At 53.3% G+C, this 25459-nt stretch overlaps 2 protein-coding genes across 3 annotated transcripts in view; both read right to left on the minus strand.

Annotated features, from left to right (window-relative positions):
* GNAI3 (G protein subunit alpha i3) overlaps nt 1–21131 on the minus strand; it is a 28669-nt gene extending 7538 nt beyond the window's left edge. The window contains exons 1-4 of the mRNA XM_021527650.4: nt 20863–21131; nt 7801–7843; nt 7565–7706; nt 5741–5898 (exon numbers count right to left, since the gene is read on the minus strand). Coding sequence (XP_021383325.1) covers nt 5741–5898; nt 7565–7706; nt 7801–7843; nt 20863–20980 — 461 coding nt within the window. The 5' untranslated portion in view covers nt 20981–21131. The remainder of the gene's footprint in view (nt 1–5740; nt 5899–7564; nt 7707–7800; nt 7844–20862) is intronic.
* Nucleotides 21132–22107: 976 nt separating this feature from the next.
* Nucleotides 22108–23576, minus strand: GPR61 (G protein-coupled receptor 61). Of its 2 annotated transcripts, XM_085561455.1 has the most exons (2): nt 23017–23576; nt 22108–22875 (listed from the first exon to the last, which is right to left on the minus strand). In XM_085561455.1, the coding sequence occupies exons 1-2, from the start codon at nt 23446–23448 to the stop codon at nt 22147–22149; spliced, it is 1161 nt and encodes a 386-aa protein (XP_085417581.1). In that variant the 5' UTR covers nt 23449–23576; the 3' UTR covers nt 22108–22146. The 2 variants fall into 2 exon arrangements, with proteins under 2 accessions (XP_085417581.1, XP_021383401.2); XM_021527726.4 differs by having other exon boundaries at nt 22108–23576.
* Nucleotides 23577–25459: the final 1883 nt, after the last annotated feature.

The following is a 25459-nucleotide window of genomic DNA, read 5'->3' on the forward strand; positions in this document are numbered from 1 at the left end:
AGAGACAGCTACTCCTCATCCTTCAACACCACAAGCTTCCTAAAAGGCAACTTGGGTTTGTTTTCCTTCTTTTTTTCATGCTTAAAATGAGGTCCTAAGTGCAAAAAAAGTGCTGATCAGACCTACAGTGACACTCGTTTGTCCTGCTGACTCTCCAAGCATTCCTCGGACATCCTGTGCCAGGCTGGCACAAGGCCAGCATGTGCAGAGATCACTGAATCCCAGAATTCCAGGATGGTTTGGGAGGGAAGATGTGGGAAATGGATTTATAGAAAATTCTTAAAGCCTGACAGAAGGATCACATAATGTGTAACTCTAAGTAAATTTTGAGATAAGAAATGCTAACTTAGAAATGCCATGGAACAAAATAAACATTGTTGAGAGAGATATGGAACTAGAAATAAGTTTCAAAGGATGGTTTTGTAAATAAGATTAGTTATTTTTGAGAAATAAAACTATAAAAGATACATTGTAGTAAGACTTACAATGGGTAATTTTAAATGATTTGTTTTAAGGTATTCATAGTATGGTGTGGCTAAAGCTGATAAGCTAAGAAATGGTTATAGTGTATTGTAATTAGGAAATAGTTGGTTTCTGATGGTAATGGTGTGAACTGTAACACCTGTATTGTCTCACCCTTCAAATGAGACTGAAAATAGAAGTTTTTAAAACACCTCTCAGTTGCCCCATCTCTGGGTCAGAAAAGGGCTTAATGCAACAGGAAGGGACCTTAAAACTGATCTCATCCCACCCCTGCCATGGCAGGGACACCTTCCACTGTCCCAGGCTGCTCCAAGCCCCATCCAGCCTGGCCTTGGGTGGTCCCAGGGAAGGAGCAGCCACAGCTGCTCTGGGCACACTGTGCCAGGGCCTGCCCACCCTCCCAGGGAACAATTCCTTCCCAATATCCCATCCATCCCTACCCTCTGCAGTGGGAGCCATTCCCTGTGTCCTGTCCCTCAGGCCTTGTCCAAAGCCCCCTTGCAGCTCTAGGTACTTGGAGATCTAAGGGAGACCTCAGATCTCTTCTCCAGGCTGAGCATTCCCAGCTCTCTGATCACACTGCACTGGGAATTCCAGCGTGGTCAGGAACCACGCCAGTCCTGTCTCATCCACACCCAGACAGCTCCAGGAAGCAGGGACAGCAGGGCAGGGATGCTGGGAAATGAATGGGATAACAGAGCTCCCCTCCTCATCCTGCTCACAGCAACCCTGCAATGGGGATTTTCCTTCCAATTCACTCCTTTTGGTGCTGAGAAGGATTTCAAAGACATAAATGGCTCTGAAAGGCCTTTAGGGGGGAGGGAGGAAGAAGAGGATGGGAAAAAGAGGAAAGGGGGGAAAAGAGGGGAGGGGAAAAAAGCAGTGGAAGAGGAGGGGAGGAAAAAAAAAGAGGGTGAGGGAAAAAAGGAGGGGAGAAAAGGAGGAGAAGGAAAAACCCCACTTAGAAATAATTAGGTTTTATCCAGCATCATGTCAGAGAATTTAGGCCAGAACTGGCATTTGGGAACACAAGGAGACGTGCAGGACTAGAGGAGGGTTGATCAAGAACTGTGCTAATTGCCCATGAGACTGCAGATAATTACCTACAGCTTCCACAAGCTGGGATCTGCCTGAAATCCGGGAAAAGTATGAATACTAGGAACAAAAACACTTTAAAGCATTATGTGCTTGGTGACATATCCTAAAAATCTGGAGACATGTGAAATGGAAATATCCTTCACATTCACCCTGCTACACCCCAAACAGGGGTTTAGGGTGGATATTGGGAAGGAATTCCTATCTGTGAGTGGGGTGAAGCCCTGGAATGGAATGCCCAGAGAAGCTGTGGTTGCCCCATCCCTGGAAGTTTCCAAAGTTAGGATGGACCAGGCTTGGAGCAAGCTGGGCTAGTGGAAGGTGTCCCTGCCTGGCAGGGGGTGGAACAAGATGAGCTTTAAAGTCCCTTAGTTCTGGGATTCCATGATTCTGGAGCCCCTCTTCTCTGGAGCCAGGCTAAGAGAGCTGGGAATGCTCAGCCTGGAGAAGAGAAGGCTCCAGAGATGGAGACCTCAGAGCCTCTTCCAGAGCCCAAGTGGACTCCAGGAGAGCTGGAGAGGGACTTTGGACAAGAGCATGGAGGGACAGGACAAGAGGGAATGGTTTCCCACTGCCAGAGGGCATGGTTAGATGGGATTTTGGGAAGGAATTGTTCCCTGTGAGGATGGGCAGGTCCTGGCACAGGGTGCCCAGAGCAGCTGTGGCTGCCCCACCCCTGGAAGTGTCCAAGGCCAGGCTGGACAGGGCTTGGAGCACCCTGGGAATGTGTGGGAGGTGTCCCTGCCCACGGAATCAGATGGGATTTAAGATCCCTTCCCCAGGTGTGCACAGGGGTCCCAATGCTCCTTCACAGCCCCAGCTGGAGGCAAGAGCTGGGAGCCACAGATTCCTTGCTCACATCAGAAGCAAAGACAAAAAGGAAATTGCAAAAAAGGCAAGTTAAAAAAAATAAATGTTTGCAACATTCCACAAAACCTAGGGTAGCTGCAGGGGGTTTTAGCAGATGGTGCTGGGAAAAGCACTGAGCATTTCCACATCAACAGCTTGGACCAGGAGCTACTCAAGTAGCTTCTTTTTCTTTAAAAGAAAAAAAGAAGAAAACATGGAAACCACTTGATTCCAGGAGAGATTGTTTGGATTAGTGTTATCCTCCACCTCCTCTCCTCCCATACCATCTCCAGCCTGCCAGGGCGGTGCTCTGACAGGCAGGATCTCTGCCTGCACAAAGGAGAAGTGCCAGTGATGCAGGAAACAGCAGGAAGGGGAGTTTTTGGAACATTTCCATGCGGAAATGCTCGGCTCTCTGCCACAGCAGCTTTGCTCTTGATGCTACCTGATTTTCACAGGCAGTTACTTGTCTGCTCCTCTCTTCATTCCATGTATCTCAGCCTCAGAATTTGATGTGGAGCCAGAACTGGTCTGGAATCCCTGCACAAAGCTGGATTTCAGCTGGAAAACCAGCAAATGGGGCACAGATTTAACACCTGCTCACACTGAGGTTTCAGTGCTGTTTGTAGGAGGTAATGAAAGGAACAGGGAAATGAAATCCCCAAGAGAAGTGACACAAAGCCTGCGCTATCCCACCACAAAAAGGGGTGCAGCACATACATCCTTGGTAGTTGGGCACTTGAACAGCTTCCCAGGGAATGGTCACAACCCCGAGACTGGCAGAGCTCAAGGAGCACTTGGACAATGCTCTCATCCATGGAAAAAAATCCCCCCAAACGCAGGGTGGGGTTTTGGGATGTCCTGTGCAAGGCCAGGAGTTGGACTTGATGATCCTTGTGGGTCCCTTCCAGATTAGGATATTCCATGATTCTAAGTATGGACAAGGGAATTAATTGGGGAAAACCAAAGATAAGGCAGGTCAGGAGCCATGTGTGGAGGAAGAGGAAAATCCTGGGAATTCTGCAAGTCCTGTGGAATAATCAGCCCTTTAAAACGGTGAATTTACCATGACGAAATCAACCCCCTGCTGGTGTTTCCCAACTGCAGAGCTGCCGAGCTGCAGATGCATCAGAACTTTGGTTTGGTGCAACTTCCTGTGGTTTTGGGACAGGAAGCTGAATTTCCTGGGGCACTTCTCAGGAAATGCCTGGGTGGCTTATCCCAGGTGTAACATCCCCATCCCAGGCTGTGCCAGCTCCTCGCAGCAGCCAGACCTGGACCTGCACATGGGTGGGTGGCAAATACCCAGGAACTGGAAGAATCCTCCAAAATCCCACCTCTGGAAGGCAGCTGGGTCAAGCAGGTACCTACAAAAGCAAGGTAACACCCTCTTTTCCCAATCTGCTCCATTTCTCCTGCTGCCTTCACCTTCCTCCTCTTCCAAAGCCATCCAGACACACACCAAGGTTCCTCCTTCAGCTCCATTCTTGCTCTCTGCCCAAGTCCTTAAGCTTTCCTCTTCTTCCCATCTTTCCATTAAATCATTCCTTCCTTTCCCCCTCCTCATCAATTTCTTTCCTCCCTTGGAACCTGAATTTTCTCCTTTTCTGCTGCAAAGGTATGCACAAACCCAAGAAAACTCCTGTCAGCCTTTCCCTTGATCCAAACCCCTGCCAAGGTGCTGCAAATGAAGAAGGATTCTGCCTTATTTTCAAGCTCAAATGTGCTCTGAACAGAAAAACCCTGCAGGCAGTGAGCTGTGGTACAGCTAAAACTTCTCCACAAAGCTCTTCCCAAGTCATTTTTCCAACGTTTAAAGCTTCAGCTGAGAGGAGTTTTCAGAGTGTCAAATATTTGTTGCAGAGAGACCAAGAATATAAGTTTAAAAAAAAAGAGGAAAAAAACAACAACTGTTTTGCTCATCAAAGGAACAGTTTCCCCTTCCTGCACTAACCTGCTCTTGGAAAAAAAATTAGGCATTTAATAAAAAATTCCATTAGCAGCCTGTTTATCTACTCAGAACCTTCCAGTTGTTCAGTAGCTGAGTTGATTTTAGGATCAGGACAAGAAGATTTTAGAATAAGAACAGTTCGAGGCACCGTTGCCTGTGAGGTGCCAGGCACAGGGACAGGATGAAAGGGAAAGCTGTAAGGAGAAAATTGGGGATATTGACCTGCCAGGTGAGGGGATCCCATTATGAAAATTGCTGAATGTCAGGAAAGTGGCAGTTTAAATTTTAAGACTGTTGCTCCCCTTTGCAGGGACAACAGAGGTGACACAACCAAGCACCAGCCACTTCAACAGAATCCCTGAGCTTGGAAAAGACCCCCTGGATCCAACCCCTGACCTTGTCACAAGACCAGAACAGAGCACTGAGTGCCACGTCCAGTTGGTCCATGAACACCTCCAGGGATGGGAACTCCACCACCTCACTTGGCAGCCCCTGCCAAGGCCTGGCCATGGAGAAATTCCTCCTGATGTCTAACCTGACCCTCCTCTGGCACAGCCTGAGGCCGTTCCCTCTCCTCCTGTCCCTGTTCCCTGGGAGCAGAGCCCGGCTGTCCCCTCCTGTCAGGAGCTGTGCAGAGCCACAAGGTCCCCCTGAGCCTCCTTTGCTCCAGGCTGAGCCCCTTCCCAGCTCCCTCAGCCTCTCCTGGGGTTCCAGCCCCTTCTCCAGCCCTGCTCCAGCCCCTCAATGTCCTTCTTGTCATGAGAAACCCAAAACTGACCCCAGCATTGGAGGTGAGGTCTCAGCAGTGCCAGGAACAGAGGGACAGTCACTGCCCTGGGCCTGCTGCACACACTGTTCCTGATCCAAGGTAGGTGCCAGAGTTTCTTCCATGAAACCACCAAATTTGTCAAAAATCACATTTTTCAAAATTAGATGAAATCTCTCGCTGTGAGAGTGGAGAGGCCCTGGCACAGGGTGCCCAGAGGAGCTGTGGCTGCCCTATCCCTGGAACTCTTTAGGGTCAGATTAGAAGGGGCCTGGAGCAGCATGGGATAGTGGAAGGTGCCCAGACCCATGGCAGGGGGTGGAATGAGATCTTGAAGGTCCCTTACAATCCAAACCATTCCAGGATTAAATTCACCAAGGCACAAAACAAGGAATGTGGGGGTTTCCCCAATGCTCTATAGAGAGAAGAAAAACAGCACTCAAAGCCCAGTGTCACCCAGTCAGACCAGTGTAGACAGGACCTTCCCACCCAGTCCCACCCCACCCCAGCCCTCCTGGGCCATTGTGGGCACTGGGACAGGAAGCTGAATTTTCTGGGGCCAGGAAAGAGCCCAGGAGCTGGTGTTGGTTCCTTACTAGGATGCAGAATCGTTGAGCTGGTATTCCCTGGATCTGCTGAAGCAGGCCTGCACTCCAGGGTCTCTCCAGAGGCGTTTGATGACTCCAGCCAGCTCAGCCGTCATCATTCCCTCCTCCGCGCTGCCGGCCAGCACGAACAGCTGCCGGGCATCGTCCTGCAGGACAGGAACACATCTCTGGGACATCCACCCACAGACACCTTCCCTCCAACAGCAACATCTCTGCACTAATTAAATCACTGCTCTAATTAATCACAGTCCAGTCCATCCAACTTTCTCCCAAACGTCACCGAGTTGTTTACCTCCTGCAGCCAGAAAGGGAATTTCTGGGGAAGAAGCTCCAGGCTGGGAGGTGAGAAGCCCTGATCAGGGATGGGCACAGTGCTTCCATGGGGATCACAGCTCCAAAACCATGGGATTTCAGTAATCTGGTGCAATGTTTCAAGAAAAGTTGGGAATGCTGATGTGCTGCTACAGACCAATGAACTGAACTAGAGGTTTTACTTGGAAAACCTCTGTTGGTGTGGCACAGCACTGGGGAAAAGGGAAAAAAAGTGCGTTCTGAGAGGAGGACCAAAGCATTGAGGATTTGCCTTTTGCTGCTAGAGCTGTCAGAAGTGAGGGAGACTGATTCCTTAATAAAACATTTCATCAGGAGATGGGATGGACTGATTGGGATCTGAGCATGAAAAATCCCCCTCAGAAGCCAGAGCAAGATCATGCTCTTGTCCAGGTTATCCAATGGATTAGGACAGGGAACCCCACACTGCCCTATAGCCCCCTCTGCTTTTATTCCTGCCCTGATCAAACCTGTCAGGTCCTTCTGGGACCTGTGAGAGGCCTTTCACTATACTACCATTCTCCTCATAACACAAGCTCCTCTTCCCTGAGCCCCAAACCCTGCATGTGCCAAGCTGAGGGTGCTGATCCCAATTCCACCCTATTGAGGTCTCAACAGCCAGATGCAGAGGGGTCTCTGGATCTCTGTAGGTTACTCCGTGGTTTGGCGCATTTGGCCTTTTCCTGGGGAAGCCTGGCAAGGTTTTTGCCCTTTGGGATGGTGAAAATTCGTGGCATTCAGCTCTTGTGAAGCCACCTCAGCATGGGCAGGTAACTGAGAAGGACCTGGATTCAGCATCTTCCCTGTTACAGCTCCAAGATCCCAACTCAGCTTCAGCATGCACCAAGAAAGGTGGAAGAGAACCCTGGGAAGATTTGAAGCAGCAGCTGAATGACAGCCTGTGTGAACCTGTGAGTGAAGATGTGCCCTTTGGCCAGGACTTGGAATTATAAATCCAAAATAAAGACCATAAATTCAAACTATCTGGGGCTGGATCAACTGCAGCATGAGGCAAAACAGTCACAGTGCAGCACTGTGCTAACATCATTTCTTTCTCCTGAACATTTCTAGAAGTCCCTAGTTCCCACTCTGTGCCTTTCCCACCACAACCATCAAGGCTTCCTGACTTCCAGCTCAAAGTGCTGGACATAAATGCAAGAAATAGGCCAGGGAATGAACAGAACTAGAGGGGAGGGGAAAAGCAGGGCCTCAAATCTCCCAAAACTTCAAACTCAAAATTCCCAAAAATTCAAATAATTCAGAGAAAGATTTGGGGATTTTTTTTAATTTTTTTTTTTAGCATTCAAACTACTAAAGGTTCTTACTCAGAACCTCAGTAAAATATTGATATTTTGTAATGACAATACACTAAAGTTATGACAGATTTTTTGCTACTTTATCTTGCAAAAAATATTCTGGCCTGGACTGAAATTCCAGGGTTCATTAACAAGTTCAGGCTAAGGAAATAAATGCAATACTTACTGCTCTGGCAACTTCCCCAAAGTCTATCTTTAGCCTCCCCATGGCTCTGATGATGGCGATGATGGATTGGATGGTGTTGCTGTACACAACCACTTTATACTGTTTGCATTCCTCCTCTGAGTAGCCATCCTCATGGATAATCCTGGAAGGAAACCAGCTTATTACTCCCAAGCCAAACCAGAAGAGCACCACACATTTTTTATCCCACAAAAACAAAGGTTGCAGCCTGCACTCACTTCATCTGCTTCACAATGGTGCTTTTCCCAGACTCTCCAGCACCTGAAAAGCACAAAAACCATCCAGTTAACCATACGAAACTGAAAGGACAAGCAGAATGTGCTTTTTCCAGTTCCCACAGAGAAGTTGATGGGATCTGGGGTAAGATATCCATTGTGCATAGCTGCTGGTAGTAGAATTCCACTGTGCTGTCCTGCCACATCCTTCCCAGATTTAATTTACAGATGCCAACAGTCACTATGAGTTCATCGGCTAAAAAACCCTGAAATTTCTCAAATTCCAGAGGTCAGCAAGGGCAGCCAAGTGGGAGACAAATCTGAAGAACTGGGATGAGGATTTATCCAACAGAGCAGCTCCTATCCCTCACCCCAGGCCAAGACAGCCACAGTGCATCAGCACCACCAGATGCTGCCACCATTACAGAGCTGGGCAGGAAAGGCCTTCAACAACCAGGTGGGAAGGGACCTCCTGGCACGGGGTGATTCCCAGGTGAAATCTCAGAGTTGCAGGCACATCTGCATCCCAACAGCCTTCCTTCAAGGAATGCCAACAATACCTGGCTTCCATGCCTCTGCAGAGCTGGGGGGCCTGTTATCCCTGGTGGTGGGTCAGTTATCCCTAGACAGGGGTCAGTTATCCCTAGACAGGGGTCAGTTATCCCTTGAAGAAGGGGCATTTATCCTGGGGAGATAAATTACTCCTTGAAACAGGGTCAGTTATTCCAGACTGCAAAACCCAGCAAGTTCCCTGTTTTTCCTGGGGGTTTTTTGTCCCAGATCCCAGAGCACTCCCAAACGATGTCCATCCTGCATGGATCAGAGCAGTGGACACCAGGAATTGTAAACCACCAGTTCTCCTGGTTTATGGAGCTTAGCAGAGCTGCCCCACATGACTGTCCCAGCCAGGAGCACGTCAAAGGCAGCACAGTGTTCCTGAAGTCAGCAGAACTCCAGGACGTCACCTTGTGTGGCAGCAGGAGCTCAGCTCAGCTGGCTCTGCACTGCCTGAGGGCTCCTTGGCCTCAAGACTCCCTGAGCTGCAGAGCTGGGCTGGCTGTAGGCAAGGAATGGTGTTGGACCTGCTTGGATTTGGACAGATGACTCAGGTGAGCCCAGATGGAATAGATCACCCACAGAAATCCAGGATGGTTTGGGTTGGAAGGGTCCTTAAATCCCATGCTGTTTCACCCCCTGCTACAGGCAGGGACACCTTCACTATCCCAGTTTTGTCCAAGCCCCATCCAGTCTGGCCTTGGATGCATGCAGGGATGGGGCAGCCACAGCTGCTCTGGGCAAACTGGGCCAGGGCCTCACCTCCCTCACAGGGAAGAATCCCTTCCCAATATCCCATCTAGCATTGCCCCTTGTCAGTGGGAAGTCATTCCCTGTGTCCTGTCACTCCAGGCCTTTGTCTGAAGTTATTCTCCAGCTCTCCTGAAGCCCGTTTAGATGTCAGGTCTCCCTGGATCCTCCCCCTCTCCAGGGTGAACATTCCCAGCTCTCCCAGAGCTGCTCAGTGTTTGTGGTCAGGTTTGAAAACATTAACACTCTGTGGACTCAGCACTTCCACCCTGGGAGGACACAAATCCTTTGTATTTCCCATGCCCACCCCCCACATTCCCAGGATCCAGTACTGGATTTCAAATCTCCAGTGTCCCCATACAGTCCAGAATCCAGACTGAGAAAGGACTTTTGACATGACCTGTCTGCTTTTGCCTTCTCAGCATAATTTACTGTTGTTTCCTCCTTAGATTATCCCAAAATAATCTCCTGCCACAGCCAAGCTGCGCTACCTGTCACCAACCCCATCAGATCCAACCCTGCCTATACTGTGCCAATTCCATCAGATTCCTTTAACCCCTCCCCTTCCCCCCTCAACCTCAAACACTGCCTGGTAGAGCAGGAATTCCCTTCTCCAAGGTTACTCACACCTTACTACAGAGGGGGAAAGTAGGAACCCACATCCTCTGAACTGTCTCCTCACCAACACAGTACCCCAGACTGGCTCCTCAGCCATGGCCAAGCAGTGAGCTGTTATTCCTAAAGAAGTTTTTCCTGTTGTTCCAGGTTCCCTCTCTCAGGCAAGAGCCACCCAGACAGGGTACCTCATTAACACTCACTGAAAAACATCTCCCCTGCAGCTCCAGCTCTGGAATGGAAGGCTGGAGCTCCTGCTGGGATGGCCCAGGAGGCAGGCAATGCCAGGAGAAAAAAAGAATTAACACTGCCCATCTCTAGTCTGACACTGAGGAACAGCTTCCTGCTGACAAAGAGAATTAGATGGGATATTGAGAAGAAATTCCATGAGGGCTGTAAGATCATGGCCCAGCATTCCCAGAGAAGCTGTGGCCCCCTTATCCCTGGAAGCAACCAGGTTTGTTGGAAGGTGTCTCTGCCCATGGCAGGGAGTGAGATGAACTTTAAGATCTCTTCCCACCCAAACAATCCTGGACTCTGTTATTCTGGAGCCCCTCTACTCTGGAGCCAGGCTGGGAGAGCTGGTGGTGTCCAGCCTGGAAAAGAGAAGACTCTGGGGAGCCCTTAGAGCCCCTTCCAGTGCCTAAAGTGGCTCCAGGAGAGCTGGAGAGGGACTTTGGACAAGACCTGGAAGGACAGGATGAGGGGGAATACTTCCCACTGCCAGAGGGCAGGGTCAGATGGGATATTGGGAAGAAATTCTTCCCTGTGTTTGTAGCAAGCCCCTGGCACAGGGTGCCCAGAGCAGCTGTGGCTGCCCCATCCCTGGAAGTGTCCAAGGTTAGGCTGGATGGGGCTTGGAGCACCCTGGGCTGGTAGAAGGTATCCCTGCCATGGTGGGGTCTGGAATGTGATGCCTGCAAGGTTGTCTCATGCCAGCCAATCATTCCCATTTCACTCTTCCTTTCTGGAGCTAATTTCAACATCTCTAGGTCTCACTCCTGTCCTTTGATGTTTCTCTAAACACTTGCAGATGTTCACACCAGACAAGCTGCTATTCCCCTTTTCCCAAGCCACTGGAAAGGATTTGCCTGAAGGGATCCATATTGGACTAACTCAGCAGCTTTCATCATGCACCCTCCGTTCCCACCTCTGGAGATTTCCATGTGCTGTTGATACCCAGTGTGGCTGAATCCTTCAGTAGGGGAATAAGAAATGGGAATCTGAATGCTACTAAAACACTGCTTCAGCCTACAGCAAACTGATGCTCCACACTAGAAATTCACATCAAGAGTGGATAGTTACACTGGAATTCTTACAGATTCCTCAGGCAAAGCCTTCAACTCTGGGACCTTAGGCAGGGACTAGATAAGGAGCCAGGAAGACCTCAAAGATCACAAGATGTGAGAGTGGATTCAAACCCATGGAAATCAGGGTGTTCATGGCACATTTCTGCCTGTGTAAGGAGAAGCAAACCTTTCTCTTCTGCTCCCATGAGCACGGCCACATGGGGATCACGTTCTGCCACAAGAAACCAGGGCTGAGCTCAGTGTGAATGTCGTAACCCCGTGGAAAAACTGCTTCAGAAGCCTGAACTTCACTTTTCCCAAAATAGCAGCAAGGAACCTCTTCATCCCACCCTGGACACAAAGAGCAGCTCAACTGTAACCAGGATTGTCCCACTCCATGGATACTCTGGGCAAGAATTCCACAATGTCCCTGTCCTCAATGCATCCTTCCACAAGCGTTCAACTATTCCCTCTGGAAACCAGATGGAGCCAGGAGGCACCACAGCTTCTGAAAACCCCCACACCTCACCCAGCAACATGCCAGACCATGCCTGTGACACCCCCAATTACATCCCAAGCCATCCCAGCAATATCCCAAAAACATCCCAGTAACACCCAAGTTCTTAGGGAAAAGCTCAGCATGTAAGTGCTGGAATTCCATCTCCAAGGGTGGCAATCCCTGAACCCTGTTCCTACAGGCAGATTCCTTCTCCCTCTGGAGCAGGAGCAAACTGCAGCAGCTTTCCAGGTGTATCTACACTGGCCCTGGGAAAGCAAAGGGTACACAGGGGGGAAATTATCATCCAACCATTTCCCCCAACCACTTCCCCCAAGAAAGCCAGAGGATTTCCTGGAGCAGCAGATGGGAAGCAACTTGGCATGGCCATGTGCTGGAGATTATAGGGAAAAGAGCAACAAAACACAGCTTGGACTGGGAATTCCAAGGGAGGAATTCCCCACAACCCTAGATTTTTGCTTTGAAAATTCTCCAAGGAGATAGGTCAGACTCCCTACACCTTCCAAACACAAGCATCCAGTTTCCAGCTCCAGAAGGTCCTAAAAATCCTGTCTTGAGTGTTTTTTTTTTTTCCCAAAGTTGTATCAAAACTGCATTAAGCTGTACTTCAAGAAAGGAATTCCACACACATAATTAAGGGGAAAAGCCCTGGATCATCTGCAAGTTTCTGAAGAGAAACCAGGTCACTGCTGAAACAAATCCTTCCAGGGACTGAACAGGGATGCACCAGAAAATCCATTAAAGTACAAGTGAGCAAGATAAAACTGAAGGGCCTGACACAGGCATGTGGCTTAGACCTCCAGCAACAGCCAGCTCAGAAACCCTGCAGGGATTTGGCAGAAACTCCACTAGCCCACTCCTGAAATGCTGCAGCCCTTGGTGAGCTCCCAGACCCAGGGTATTTCTCAGTAGTTCCAACATCCCCTGATAAACAGCTCAGGAATAACCCCAGGAGTTCACGTGAAGCTCCAGGGCTAAATTGGGAATGTGACACAGACCTGGGAGTGTGACGGGACCCTCCACATGAGGAGCAGGCTGGAAGCAATGTCAGATCATCTGGCTGTGGTTATAGCTCCCAAATCCCAAACGGAACCAGCTCCCCTCAGACAGGTTGAAAGGGGCCCAAACAACAGCTCAACAAAGCTGGGAGGAGTCCAGGTCCAAAAATATCCAATGGCTTGAGAGCCACTGGAAGCATGGAACAGGAGCTGTTCAAATTACCCTAAATCCCAATGGGTATCTCCCTGATACACACATTTTCTTTATTTAACACTCATCCCACCCCACAAGGAACATGGACACCTCCCCTTACCTACCAACACCCCCCTTAGCTTTCCACAGCACTGCATTCCTGAATTGTATTCCAGGAGGAATATCTCCCCAACAGCCTCCAGCACCCCATGGACCTGTGCAGCCACAGCTGGGGAAAGCTGAAGTATCAAATCCTCATCCTCTTCATCACTTCCCTCCTTCCAACCCCATTGTGTGGAATCCCAACATCCTGACCTTCCCAGCGCTGCCATCTCTGATAACACAGATCCCACATTCCCTTGTTGAGATTTTTTATTTCAATGGACACCTAGAAAATTCTTAGATACCACAGAATCACATACAGCAAGAGAACTGCACTGGGAATCAGGAGAAAGGGAAGAACACTGGAGGAAGGAGCTGTAGTGCTGTACCACCAGGCTTGCAAAAAACAGCTATTGTTGAAAAAGAACAGGAACCAGGAGAGATTAGGCTGACATTTGTAGTTCCACAAGAATGATGGGAAAAACAATATATTCAAATAAAACAGGGGACATAGGCTGGCTACAGCCTCACTGCAGAGGGAACAGGAGCCAATGGCACAGGATAAACCACTTGAGGCTGTCACTGCCTCCAGAGGAGAAAAAAGTGAAGGCTTGGGTAAGGAACGGCATATTGAAAACAGGAGCCACACTACCCCTGGGATCACAAAATTCCAAGCACTGCTGCAGGACATGGGCTGAAGCTGATGTGGCTTTTCCCACCAGAAGGTACCAGAGATGCACAGGAAGAGCAGCCCTGGTGGGAGATTAGAATCATACAAGGAATCCTGGAATGGTTTGGGTTGGAGAGGATCTTAAATCCCATCCCATTCCACAACCTCCCATGGGCACAGACACCTTCCACTGTCAGGTTGCTCCAAGCCCTGTCCAGCCTGGCCTTGGACACTTCCAGAGATCCAGGTGCAGCCCCAGCTGCTCTGGACACCCTGTGCCAGGGCCTCACCACCCTCACAGGGAACAATTCCTTCCCAATATCCCATCCAACCCTGCCCTCTGGCAATGGGAAGCCATTCCCTCTCATCCTGGCACTCCAGGCCCTTGTCCAAAGTCCCTCTCCAGATCTCCTGGAGGCTCTTTAGGCAGAATAAGGGGCTCTAAAGATCTCCCCAGAGCCTTCTCTTCTCCAAGCTCAGCATTCCCAGCTCTCCCAGACTGGCTCCAGGACAGAGGAGTTTTCCTTTCCGTCTCGAAACTATTGAAGCCTCAACCCTGTTTTAATTAAACAATTACTTTAAAGCTTAGAAACATCCCATGACCACTCAGAAGGTTGAAATATCTCCAGAAATTCTGCAGTATTCCTGGGAAACATCGGGCTGGAGGAACCTGCCCCTGTCCCTTACCCCCAGACCTGAGTGACCACTAATGGTTCTGAGAAATTCCTTAAGGAGTTGCTGAAATAGCCACAAACCAGCAGCAAACTCCCCTGTGCTGCTGCACCCCTGAAAGTGTTTCAGGCCAGGCTGGACAGGGCTTGGAGCAACCTGGTCTAGTGGAAGGTGCCTCTGCCCATGGCAGGGGATGGAACGAGACAAGCTTTAAAATTCTTTCCAGCCCAAATCATCCTGGGATTCTATGAGCACAGAGCTCAGAGTTGAATTTGTTTTCACAGCTCTTTGATCTCCCCCAGGAGTGTTTTGAAGGAATTATGGCTGCTGCTGACCAGTGTGGCTGGAGACCCCCATGGAGAAGCCTTGTGTGGCTCTTGGCTGAACATCAAATCACCATCTCCGGCCTCCTGGGCACCCACAGCTCCTCATCCACACACACAGGATTATGGAATCATGGAATGCTGGGGTGGGGAGGGGCTGTAAACACTTCCCATTCCACCCCTGCCATGGGCAGGGACACCTTCCACTATCCCAGGTTGCTCTGAGCCCTGTCCAGCCAGGCCTTGGGCACTTCCAGGGGTTAAGACCTCAGAGCCCCTTCCAGAGCCTAAATGGGCTCCAGGAGAGCTGGAGAGGGACTTTGGACAAAGGTTGGAGGGACAGGACAAGGGGGAATGACTTCCCACTGCAGAGGGCAGGGATGGATGGGATATTGGGAAGGAATTCTCCCTGTGAGGGTGGGGAGGCCCTGGCACAGGGTGCACAGAGAAGCTGTGGCTGCCTCATCCCTAGAAATGTCCCAGGCCAGGCTGGACAGGGCCTGGAGCAGCCTGGGACAGTGGAAGTGTCCCTGCCCACAGAATGAGATGAGCCTAAACGTCCATTCCAACTCAGCCCATTTCAGGGTTTCATGATAAATGGATCTGCTTGGAGATATGGGATAAAGCGGCCAGGTCTGGTGTCTCTGGATCCAAGTCTGCATTGTGACAGCAGAGGAAAAGCCCAGCAAGGCCTGTAAAACACGAGGTGGATGATAAAGCAACAGATAACTTGGAAAGCGAGGGAGTAGTGGGAAGACCTGGGCTTGGAAAAGATATTTCTCCATTTTCCTGATTCTCAAGAGTCACCTTGTGCTGGGCTCGTTTTTAAAAGTCAAACACCCTCTGAATTTCCTGCAGGAACAACAATCCTGAGCTGTTCCAAACACACAGCCGGGCTCTCCCTGCCCAGCAGCTCCTGCTGAGGGATAAGCTCATTCCCCAAACACCAGGAGCTTGCAGGGATGGAGACCCCAAACCACCGAGCTCCAGGAGGCCAACCTCGTGTCCCAGCATTTGGTGTTTGTTTCTAAAGCTGACCCAGGCAGCAGCACCCCAGTAACCAGAGAAGGTTAAAGGATGCACTGAAGTGACCAAACACCAACTGGGAAAACATGAAACAAGAGCCAGGCATCGGATCCCCAGGAACAAAGGAGACAGCACAGGGATCACCACAAAGAGCATGCTGGAAAAATAATCAGCATCTGTGCCTCATTTCAGCTCCAAACCGATTTAAGTCATGAATTCCATTTTTCTATCCCACTTCTGCAGGGAACAAGTGCTGCATCCCAGGAGGTGCAGGCACAGCTCTGCTCACTCCAAACTTCCAGAAGATTAGATCCATGATCTAATTAAAAAATTCCTCTTTACAGCTCCCTCTGCTCTTCTGAGAAAAGTTATTTCAATGCTGTGCCTCAGAATTTAATGAAACTTGAATCATATCCAGAGGGCTTTTGGAGCATAGATAGAATCACAATTCCTCAACCAAGCTGTCTGCTGGAAATTGTCCATCCCCAAATCCCAGTGCTGGGCATGGACACTCACCCATGTGTCCTGACACGAGTACATGATATACACACAACCCAGGGGACAGAAGAATTCCCATCCCACAGCTGGAAAATGGCATTGTGCAGAAAAGAGTACATCTGACCCTGGTGGAACAAATTCTCTTTTCCAGATTAAATAAATCATGGCTGACTCCTGAAAAACTCGAGGGGCTCAGGTACTCTGGAGATAAAGAGCATTCTGCCTGCCCTGCATCTGGTTTGGTAGGAAAAGGGCAGAACAGAAAATCAAGGGGAAGGTACACAGAGACATGGGTGGAAACTGCAGCTCCCACACCTGAGGACAGGGAAATTCCAGCCTCCAGTGCAGCTGAGAAAAGACCTCCATGGAGCTCAAAGCCTAGAGAAGAGCTGCATCTTCAAAGAGATCTGACCTGCTGCCAAATGAATTATGATCATGGAATTGTTAAGGTTGGAAAAGCCCTCCGAGATCGAGTCCAACTGTATCCCAGCACTGCCATGTCCACCTCTAATCCATGTCCCAGGTGCTATATCCACATCCTTTTTGAGCATTTCCAGGGATGGAGACACCACCAGTGCCCTGGGCAGCCCATGCCAGGCTGGACAACCTTTCTCAGCAAGAAATTTTCCCTGATATCCAACCTAAACCTTCCCTGCAATCTAGCCTGAACCAGGTCCTTGTGAACTGTGTGAGGAGAATCCTCCCACAGCCACAAGTCACCAGGAACATCCAGCAGACCCAGATACCTTCAAGATTAGAGAAACAACAGCTCCCTGCAGCTTCCCCAGCAGGATTCCTACAGCAGATCCCACAAGGAAGGACACTTGGAGCAGCAGCCACTGCTGGGACAACATCTGGAGACCAACACCCCACCACAGAGCTTTGTATCACCATTCTAAGGGCATCCAGTAGCTCCAGAGCCAAGGAGCAACCAGGTCTGACCCCCAGATGGATCCTCTGGAATAGGGACCAAGGCACAGCTGCTGAGCTCTGAGAAAAAGCCACTTCAATTAACACCATAATTAACTGCAGCACCGGCTCTGCCTGGGTTTGCATCCCCAGAAAACACTTTCCTACTTTAAACCTAAACACAACCAAAACAGTGCTGAGGAAGCCTTTGGGAATTCAGGAAAGAAAAAAGGTTGGAAAAATCAGTATCAGGAAAAAGCTGAGGGCTCCTGGAGTAGTGGAGGAGGGTGAATTATGCAAATTGAGGTTATTTTAAAACAAACTTACGCTTTTAATTGTTTTTGCATTAATTAGCAGCACCACTTCAATGTAATTACACAGCATATTCAAAGGCAGGGAGGCTGGCCAGGCTGGATAACAGGGGGTGTTTTGGGCAAACACAGTCCAAGGTTGGTGCATCCACAACCACCATTTACACAGGGATTTGGGAATGGGACAGCTCTGGAATCCAGCTTCACCACTCAGGGTCACACAGACCCCTGAGCCACAGCCCAGAACAACGTGCCAGAGCTTTGAAAAGACACTGCAAGCAGAGTGAAGCATCTGGCTTAGCTCCTACCCAGCCAGGAAGAGCTCCAGCACCCTCCTCTATTTGGCTGGGAAAATCTGCCAGGTTTCCCCACCAGCAGAACCCGGTGTGTGCCTGCTGAGGAGCTTTTTCCTGGGAGCAAATGGGAGGAGAAAAGTGGGACTGAGGGCTCCTGGGCCATTCCCAGCTTGCTCCCAGCCTCCAGGGAGCTTCAGCTGCTGTTCCAGAGAGTGAATCCACTGCTGCCATCACTCCAACCACGCCAGTGCCAATGCCAGCAGAGCTGCTGGGGGCATTCCAACATGGAACAATAATTACATCCCACAGGGTCGTACTAACCAGGCTCAGTCATTATTCAATACTCAGGTTTCATTTGTTTTATAAAATATCCCCAGAACTTAGAATTGCTCAACAAAGTTCAGAGTTGTGAAAGGGAAACACAACAGAGGGACTTGAAATCCCTGAGAAGCTCCAGGATTAACTTTATCCCAGAAATTCTGCAGTTATCCAGGTGCTGGGGCCACTTCCTCCAGCATCCAAACCTTCTCCCAGGTGGAAGGTGCTGAAAAAGTCAAGGTAAAGCTCCCAGAAGAAGGGAGCACAACTGGAATTCTCTCTCCTTCCACCCTTGCTCAAGAGAAGATAAGGGTTATGGAGGAGAGAAAGGAAAACACACCCAAACCCTGATTTGGGGATTTCTGACTTCCTGGCCTCTCCCAGATCTCCTGATTTTTGGGGTATTTGACTTCCTTTCCTCTCCTTAGTTCTTCCACTTTTGGCTGTATTTTTACTTCCTTTTTTCTCCCCAAATCTCCCAATTTTCAGTGTCTTTACCTTCCTCTCTCTCTTCTCTTCCTAAACCTCCTGATTTCAGCTGCATTTTACTTCCTCTCCTCTCCCACAAATCTCCTGATTTTCATGTGTATTTTATTCCTCTTCCAAATCTCCTGATTTGGGCTGTATTTCACTTCTCTCCCAAATTTCACTGTATTTGCTTTTTCTCCCTCCCCTCTTCCAACCCTCCAGATTCTGGGTCCTTCCCTGCCTCCCCAGCCTCCTCACACCCCAGCTGGGAAGGATCCAGCTCCCTCTCCACAGGCACAGCCCTTCCCCTGCTCATCACAACTCTGCAGATCTCAAACTGGGGCAGCTCTTTCAATTGAGCTGGGAAAGATGTGTGGAGTCCAATCTTCAGGAAAAATCCATTCCTTTTTTACCAACCCTCTCTGAGAAGTGCAGAAACCACTCAGGGAATGACATGAGACCCTGCAGATCCAGACAGTTTTATGTGGGATAAAAAACCCTTCCTCAAACCATGGAAAAATCTTCATGGACTTTTCCATCGGCTTCTAGTGTCTCAGTGAAAGGATGGTCCCACTGCAGATAATTCCTCCTGGGAATCCCCTGCTCTGCTTTACCTGCACATCAAGAAGGATATGTGTGGGGAGATTCCAGCATTTCCTGGTATTCCCAGGAATCTCCACACTCAGCTTTAGAACCAGGAAATACCTGAGAGAGATTTGCAAGTGACAACCAGGTGCAAACCTGACCTGTGATCAGGTAGATCGAGAGGTAGGTCCAGATCAACATCCCAATTACTCCTAAAAAGCTCCTCACCTGCAGACACACCAGGAAATGCAGGAATTTTCCTGCCATCCAAAGCCAACGCTGACCCAAAATCAGCTGCTGCTCTGAGCTCTAAAGCCTCACCTGGTTTCTAACACATTCCAACTGATGACTGTACAATTTCTGGGATACTCCCCCCATTCCATGTTTGCTGATAAGACCAATCTCAGCCTCAAAGCCCTTGGTGCTTTGGAAAAAATGTCATACAAAAATAAGAGGAAAGAATTATTCTATTCCAGGGAATGTGCAAGTGTTGCTTATTAACACCAAAACAAACACCTGGAGAACAAAGGAATCTCCTGACACGCAGCCAAGAGCTTTTCCATGGACACACCAAGTACAAAGCTCGGAGCAGCTCCTGCAGGGAGCGAAGAAAAAGGGCTAAATAGGAAAGAAAAAGGATTCCTGGAGCAGGATGGTTCCTTCACACATCCTGCTCTAACAGGACCCACTCAGCGCTGCTGTTCAGATCCTCACAGACTCCATCTGTCTCCTCCGAGACAGAAAAATCAGGATAACCAAAAATATATACTCAGACCTTGAAAAGAGAAATCAGCATGAGCAGATGGTTCATCAGCCCTGAGTGGTGCTTGTAAAAGTGTGAGGGTTTGAACAGAACTCCAGAATCCTACACTAGTTTGGGTTAGAAGCTCATCCCAGTCTATCCCCTGACACGGGCAGGGACACGTCCCACTATCCCAGGTTGCCCCAAGCCATGTCCAACTTCGCCTTCGGCATTTCCAGGGATCCAGGGGCAGCCACTCTGCTCTGGGCACCCTGTGCCAGGGCTCTCCACTCTTACAAGGAGGGATTTCTCCCCAGCATCCAATTTCTCCCCAGTATCTGATCTCAATCTGTTCCCCCAGCCCTCAGGGAGGGCAGCTTGTGCCTTCTCTGAGCTGCCATCATCACTTCCAGGAACCCCAAAACACAGACCAACCACAGCAAACTCCACTAAGGGGAATGTGCCACCCCTCCTCGAGGGAAATCCTTTTTACCGTTTTACCCCACTCCCTGAGTAGGAATTTCATTCCAGCCCCAGCATTCCCTCCCTTCCATGCCGGACCCGCGGGATGAGCCGTGCCTCTCCCAGTCCCACCGGGTAGGGAGCACGGGGAATTCCATCGGGAAAAGCCCACGGGCCGAATCCCGGGACAGCCCAGAACACCCCCAGCTAGGATGGATAAGTCATGCCCTGTCCCTCGGAAGGGGACCAGGGGACCCTCGGGAGCCTCCTCAGTGCCAGGGGATCCCTCTGGATCCATCTCAGCCCCCCCCAGGGATCCCTCTGGATCTATCTCAGCCCCCCCCCCCCCCCCGCCAGGGATCCCTCTGGATCTATCTCAGTTATCTCAGGGATCCCTCGGGATCCACCTCAGGTCCCTCAGAGATCCCTCGGGATCCCTCTCAGCCCCACAAGGGATCCCTCGGGATCCACCTCAGCTCCCCCAGGAATCCATCAGGAACCACCTCAGCCCTCCCGGGGATCCCTCGGGATCCACCTCAGCTTCCCCAGGGATCCCTCGGGAATCACTTCAGCTCCCCCAGGAATCCATCAGGAACCACCTCAGTCCTCCCAAGGATCCCCCGGGACCTCCCCAGCCCATCCAGGGATTCCCCCAACTTCTCCATTCCCAAACTCCTTCCTGAGGGCGGAGAGCTCCCTTTGCTCCCCCAAATTCCTCCGGGAGCGCGAAAAGCCCCATTCCGCTCTGCCCCCGGCCCCTCCTCACCGAGCAGCAGCAGCTTCACCTCCTTGGCCGCCTTCTCGCCGTCTTCCCGCAGGTTGCGGTCGATCATTTTACTCCTCTCCACCGCCGCCTTATCCTCGGCGCTCAGCGTGCACCCCATGGCGGCGGCGGGGGCGGCCGGGCGGCCGAGGGGCCGGGACTGGGACCGGGATCGGAACCGGGATCGGGATCGGAACCAGGATCGGGATCGGGATCGGGGCCGCAGCTGCCTCGGCCCGGGCGGCTCCTGAGGCGGCGCCGGATTTCCGGTCCCGGCCGCAGGGCACGCCGGGAAATGAAGTCCTGCGGGCTGAGAGCGCGAGCACTTCCGCCTCGGTAGAGCGGGGCATGATGGGAGGAGACATCATTTTCAGCCATCATTATCCGCCGGGTTCGAGCGGAGCATGATGGGGGGAAAGCGCTTTACTTCCGCCTCGGTAGAGCGAGACACGATGGGAAACACCCTACTTCCGGTTCTGCTGGGCGGGTATGATGGGAGTTGTAGTTCTCCTGGCGGCCCCAGACCCCCAGGGCTCCCTCATGAGGGGGCGCAGGCTCCGCACCCCCAGAGGGCCGGGCTCGGCTAATGGGAGCGGCTTTGCGGGACTGAGGAGGGCTCTCAGGGCCATGGGGGGATGGAGGGGACCCCTCCTCTCCCTGTCTGTAGAGGGACCCCCCCTCCTGGAGAGACCCTAAACACGAGCGCCCCACTCTCACCCCTGGCCCATCACTGGGCTTGTGCCCCCAGTGCTGCCCCGGGACCCCCGATCCCCGCGGTGGCGGCCGTGCTGACCCCCCCAGTGCATCAACCCAGCGAGGGTGGTGGGACCTCCCCCATCACCTGTGATGGCAGCAATGGGGACCCTCCCACACTGCGATGAGAATGGTGGGACCCGCAATCCCCCATGGCAATGAGGACCCCACAGACATCAGCACGAGTCGTAGGACACCCACTGTGGTGACAGAGACCCCCCGCAAACCTCAACGAGTGCTGTGGGACCCCCAATCCCCCACAGCAGTGAGAATCACTGCCACTCCAGCAGACCCCCAACTCTCCATGGCTGCAGCAAGGAGCCTGCACCCCACCACCCCAGTGGGCCTTGTGGGCCCCCACAGTTCCCTGTGGATGCAGTGAGGACCCCCCACCCTCCGTGGCAGTGTGGGACTCCCAGCCCAGAAGCACCGTGGGACCTCCAACCCTCCATGGCGCTGACAAAGCCCCCCTCAGCAAGTCACTGTGACCATCTCTCCCCTCAGAGCCACGTTTACCCCAAACCCCTCCAAACGCTACAGCCCCGCTTTGGCAGAGCCCGCCACGGGCACAAACACCCCGCTCCCCCCGCCCCACTCCATCGCCTCGGCCACCTCCTCCTCGATCTGCCCCGGGATGCGGAAATCCACGGGGGGCAGGTCCCGCTCGTGGCTGGGGGGCTCTGGTGGGCGCCCAGTGCTCTGGAGGAACTGTAGGAAGTTCTCCTCGATGGAGCCCTCACGGCTCGGCAGCCGCAGGTCCTCCTCCGGGGGCTGCTTGAAGAAGCAGGTGAGCAGCCGGCCGAGCTCCCCGCGGATCTGCCGGTTGAGGCAGCCGTAAAAGAAGGGGTTGGAGGTGAAGCAGCAGAACCCCAGCCAGGTGACCACAGTCTCAGCCGCTGGCCCGGCCAAGGGCCGAGTGCTCAGCGCCGTGTACAGCTGGAAGGAAAAGTAGGGCAACCAGCAGAAGAGGAACTGGCCGCCCACGGCCAGCAGCACGGCGGCCGCCTTGCCCCCACCAAACATCCTCTGCGGGGTGGTCCGAGGTGCCCCCGAGGTGGTGACCATGGTGGAGCGGCTGCTGAGCGACGCCGAGCGCCGGCGCGGCGTCTCCATCCAGGTGGGCGGCGGGCCGTGGTGCATGGCTGCCACCCGTGCCACCTTGAACATGCCGCAGTAGACCACGACGATGATGAGGAGCGGCAGGACGAAGTAGAAGGCGGCGAAGAAGACCACAAAGACCTTGCAGGATGGCCCGCGGCTCCACTGCAAGGAGCAGCCGCGAGCACCAGACGTTGGCGGGCGGTCCGGGGACAACCAGCCCAGCACGGGCACCAGTGAGGTGGCCACAGCCTTGAGCCACACGCCGGCCAGCACTCCAGCCACCAGCCCCGCGGTCATGCGCACCTCGTAGCGCAGCGGGTGCACCACGTAGTAGTAGCGCTCCACGTTGACGGTGGAGATGGAGAGGATGCACATGGAGGTGAGGCAGACGCTGAGGAACAGGTACACGCGGCACACGGCCTCGCCCAGCCCCGGGCTCTCGAACACGGCCGAACCCGACAGCATCTCCAGCGGCATCAGCGTGAGGGCAGCCAGGAAATCCACCAGGCACAGGTGGAACACGAAGACGAACTTGCGGAGCGCCGGCGTCTTGGCGATGACCGTCATGACGGCGGCGTTGCCCACGATGGCCGTGAGGTCCAGCAGCACCATGAAGAACAGCCCCACAGACTTGGAGGCCACGTCCTTGGGCTTGGCCTCGGCAGTGCTGTTGGGGGGCCGGGACCCCCCTCTAGAGCCATTCCAGCCCCACGGGGAGGGCAGGAAAGGCTCCATCCTGTGCCGCCGGCCTGGCGGCGAGCGTGGCGCAGCCGGGCATCGCCAGAGGGTCACATCCTTGGTGGGCTGCGGGTGGGGGGGCTGCTGTGGGGGTGGCACTCAGAGTACCCAAAGGTGCCCCCCAGCCCCGCTCATGTCCCCGCTGCTCAGCCAGGGGGTACCTGGGCGAGGTGGAGCTGTCACTGGAGGGGGCAGGACCCTGGAGGACCTCTGAGCGCTGAGCTGGACCCCCAGGTGCAGCCCCCAGGTACCTGGGGGGAGGTGGAGCTGTCAGAAAAGGGGGAGAGATTCTGAGGGGACCCCTGAGAGCTGAGCAGGACCCCCCGTTGCAGCCCCCCCCGGGTATCTTGGGTGAAGGTGGAGCTGTCATGGGGGGAAACCCTGGGGGGAATCCTGAGAGCCCAGGAGAGTCACAGGTCACCTCTGGAAGCCATAGCAGAGGTCACAGCTGGGCTGGGGGAATGTGGAGTTGTCATGAGAGGACACAACCCTGGGGGGACCCCTGAGAGCTGAGCTGGACTCCCACCTGCATCCCACAGGTACCTGGGGGCGGGTGGAGCTGTCAGAAGAGGGGGAAAACCCTGAGGGGACCCCTGAAAGCCATGGTGGGATCACAGCTGACCCTTGAGTGACACAGAGTGGGTCTCAGGCCAGTTGTGACCCCCATCCACAGCCCCCAGGCAGCTGGGGAAGGTAGAGCAGCCAGAGGGGACAGAAAGTTCTGGGGGACACCCGAGATCCCAGGCAGGGTTCAGCACAGCTGTGACCCCCCCTCACATAGTCCCCATCAGCCCCTATCCATCTCCACAACCCCCTACATCAAATCTCTTCCCCAACCAAAAGCCTTGTTCCCCAAAAAATGAGCAGTTCTGGGGTAAACCCCCCTAATTCCAACGTTTCAATCCAAAACACCCCAGTGGAGCCCTTTACCCAGAGTGTGGGGACCACACGGTGGGCCGGGATGGGTGGGGGGGGGTTCTGAGAAGGAGGGGAGGGCCCAGCACCCCCAAGTCCTGGGTTCACCCCTTGTGCTTGGAGGCCTTGTGTGACCCCCCCACCCCGAGCTCACACCCCCTCCGTGGGACAGGAGGGGGATGTGGGGGCTACCCCGGGCCCCCCGCGTGTTCCCCACGGGGGCGGGGGTCCCCACCCTGCCCCCCCAGGGAGGGATGCTGACGGAACGGGGGCGCAGCCGCGGCTCCCCCCTCCCCCTCTCACTGCCCATTTCCCTCGCCCGGACCCCCGAAGCGATGTCACCGCTTGGGGACCCCCTCCCAGCCCCGGGGCAGTCTCCCCCACCTCCCGGTACCTCCCCACCTTCCCAGGCCGTGGCCCCGGCGGGGCTGCTCGGCCGCGGCACCTACCCTGGGGGTCTGCATGGAGCCGGCCTGAGGCCGGGGGTCCCCGCTCCGGCCGGGGGATGCTCGGGGCTGGGGGGTGTCCCCGGGCTGCCGGGGGATGCTCGGGGCTGGAGCCGCTGCGGCGAGGGCTGCTCCGCACCGCCCGGCTGCTGGGTCCTAGTGCCGCCCGGCTCGCCTCGGTGCCCCGGGAGCGCCCCGAGCCCGCGGCCGCGGCCCCGCAGCGGGCAGCTCGCTGCCGCCCGCAGCCCGCCTGTGCCCCCGCCCCGGGCAGCGGAGCGGGGCACACCCCCGGCTGCTGCCCCGCGGGTTGCTCCGTGCCTCAGTTTCCCCGTTTGCCTCCCGAGAGCGATGGGAAGGGCACGGGGCCGTGGCCGGGGGGAGAAGCCCCTCGGGGAAGGGAAAGGGGGAGCTCGGGGGGTGTAGCGGGAGGTGATCTGGGGGGCAGCGGTGGGAAGGAGGGATGGGGTGCAGAATCGCAGTGGGGAGCACTGGGTGGGGGCGCGGAGGGTGCCGGGGGGGCCTCTCAGAGGGGCCGCAGAGCCCCCCCAGCTCTGCCTACCCCCACCCCAGAGCCCCTTCCCTTGCTCCCAGTTCAGCAATGGAGCAAACGGGATGGGGTCAGTGTCCCTCCCCACCATGCCATGCCC

Source organism: Lonchura striata, chromosome 26, assembly GCF_050655825.1.
Source record: "Lonchura striata isolate lonStrDom1 chromosome 26, ASM5065582v1, whole genome shotgun sequence".
Classification (NCBI taxonomy): Eukaryota; Metazoa; Chordata; class Aves; order Passeriformes; family Estrildidae; genus Lonchura; species Lonchura striata.

Excerpts from the sequence above, each read along its gene's own strand:
- GPR61 (XM_021527726.4), bottom strand. The coding sequence starts at position 23,448 with ATGGAGCCTTTCCTGCCCTCCCCGTGGGGCTGGAATGGCTCTAGAGGG.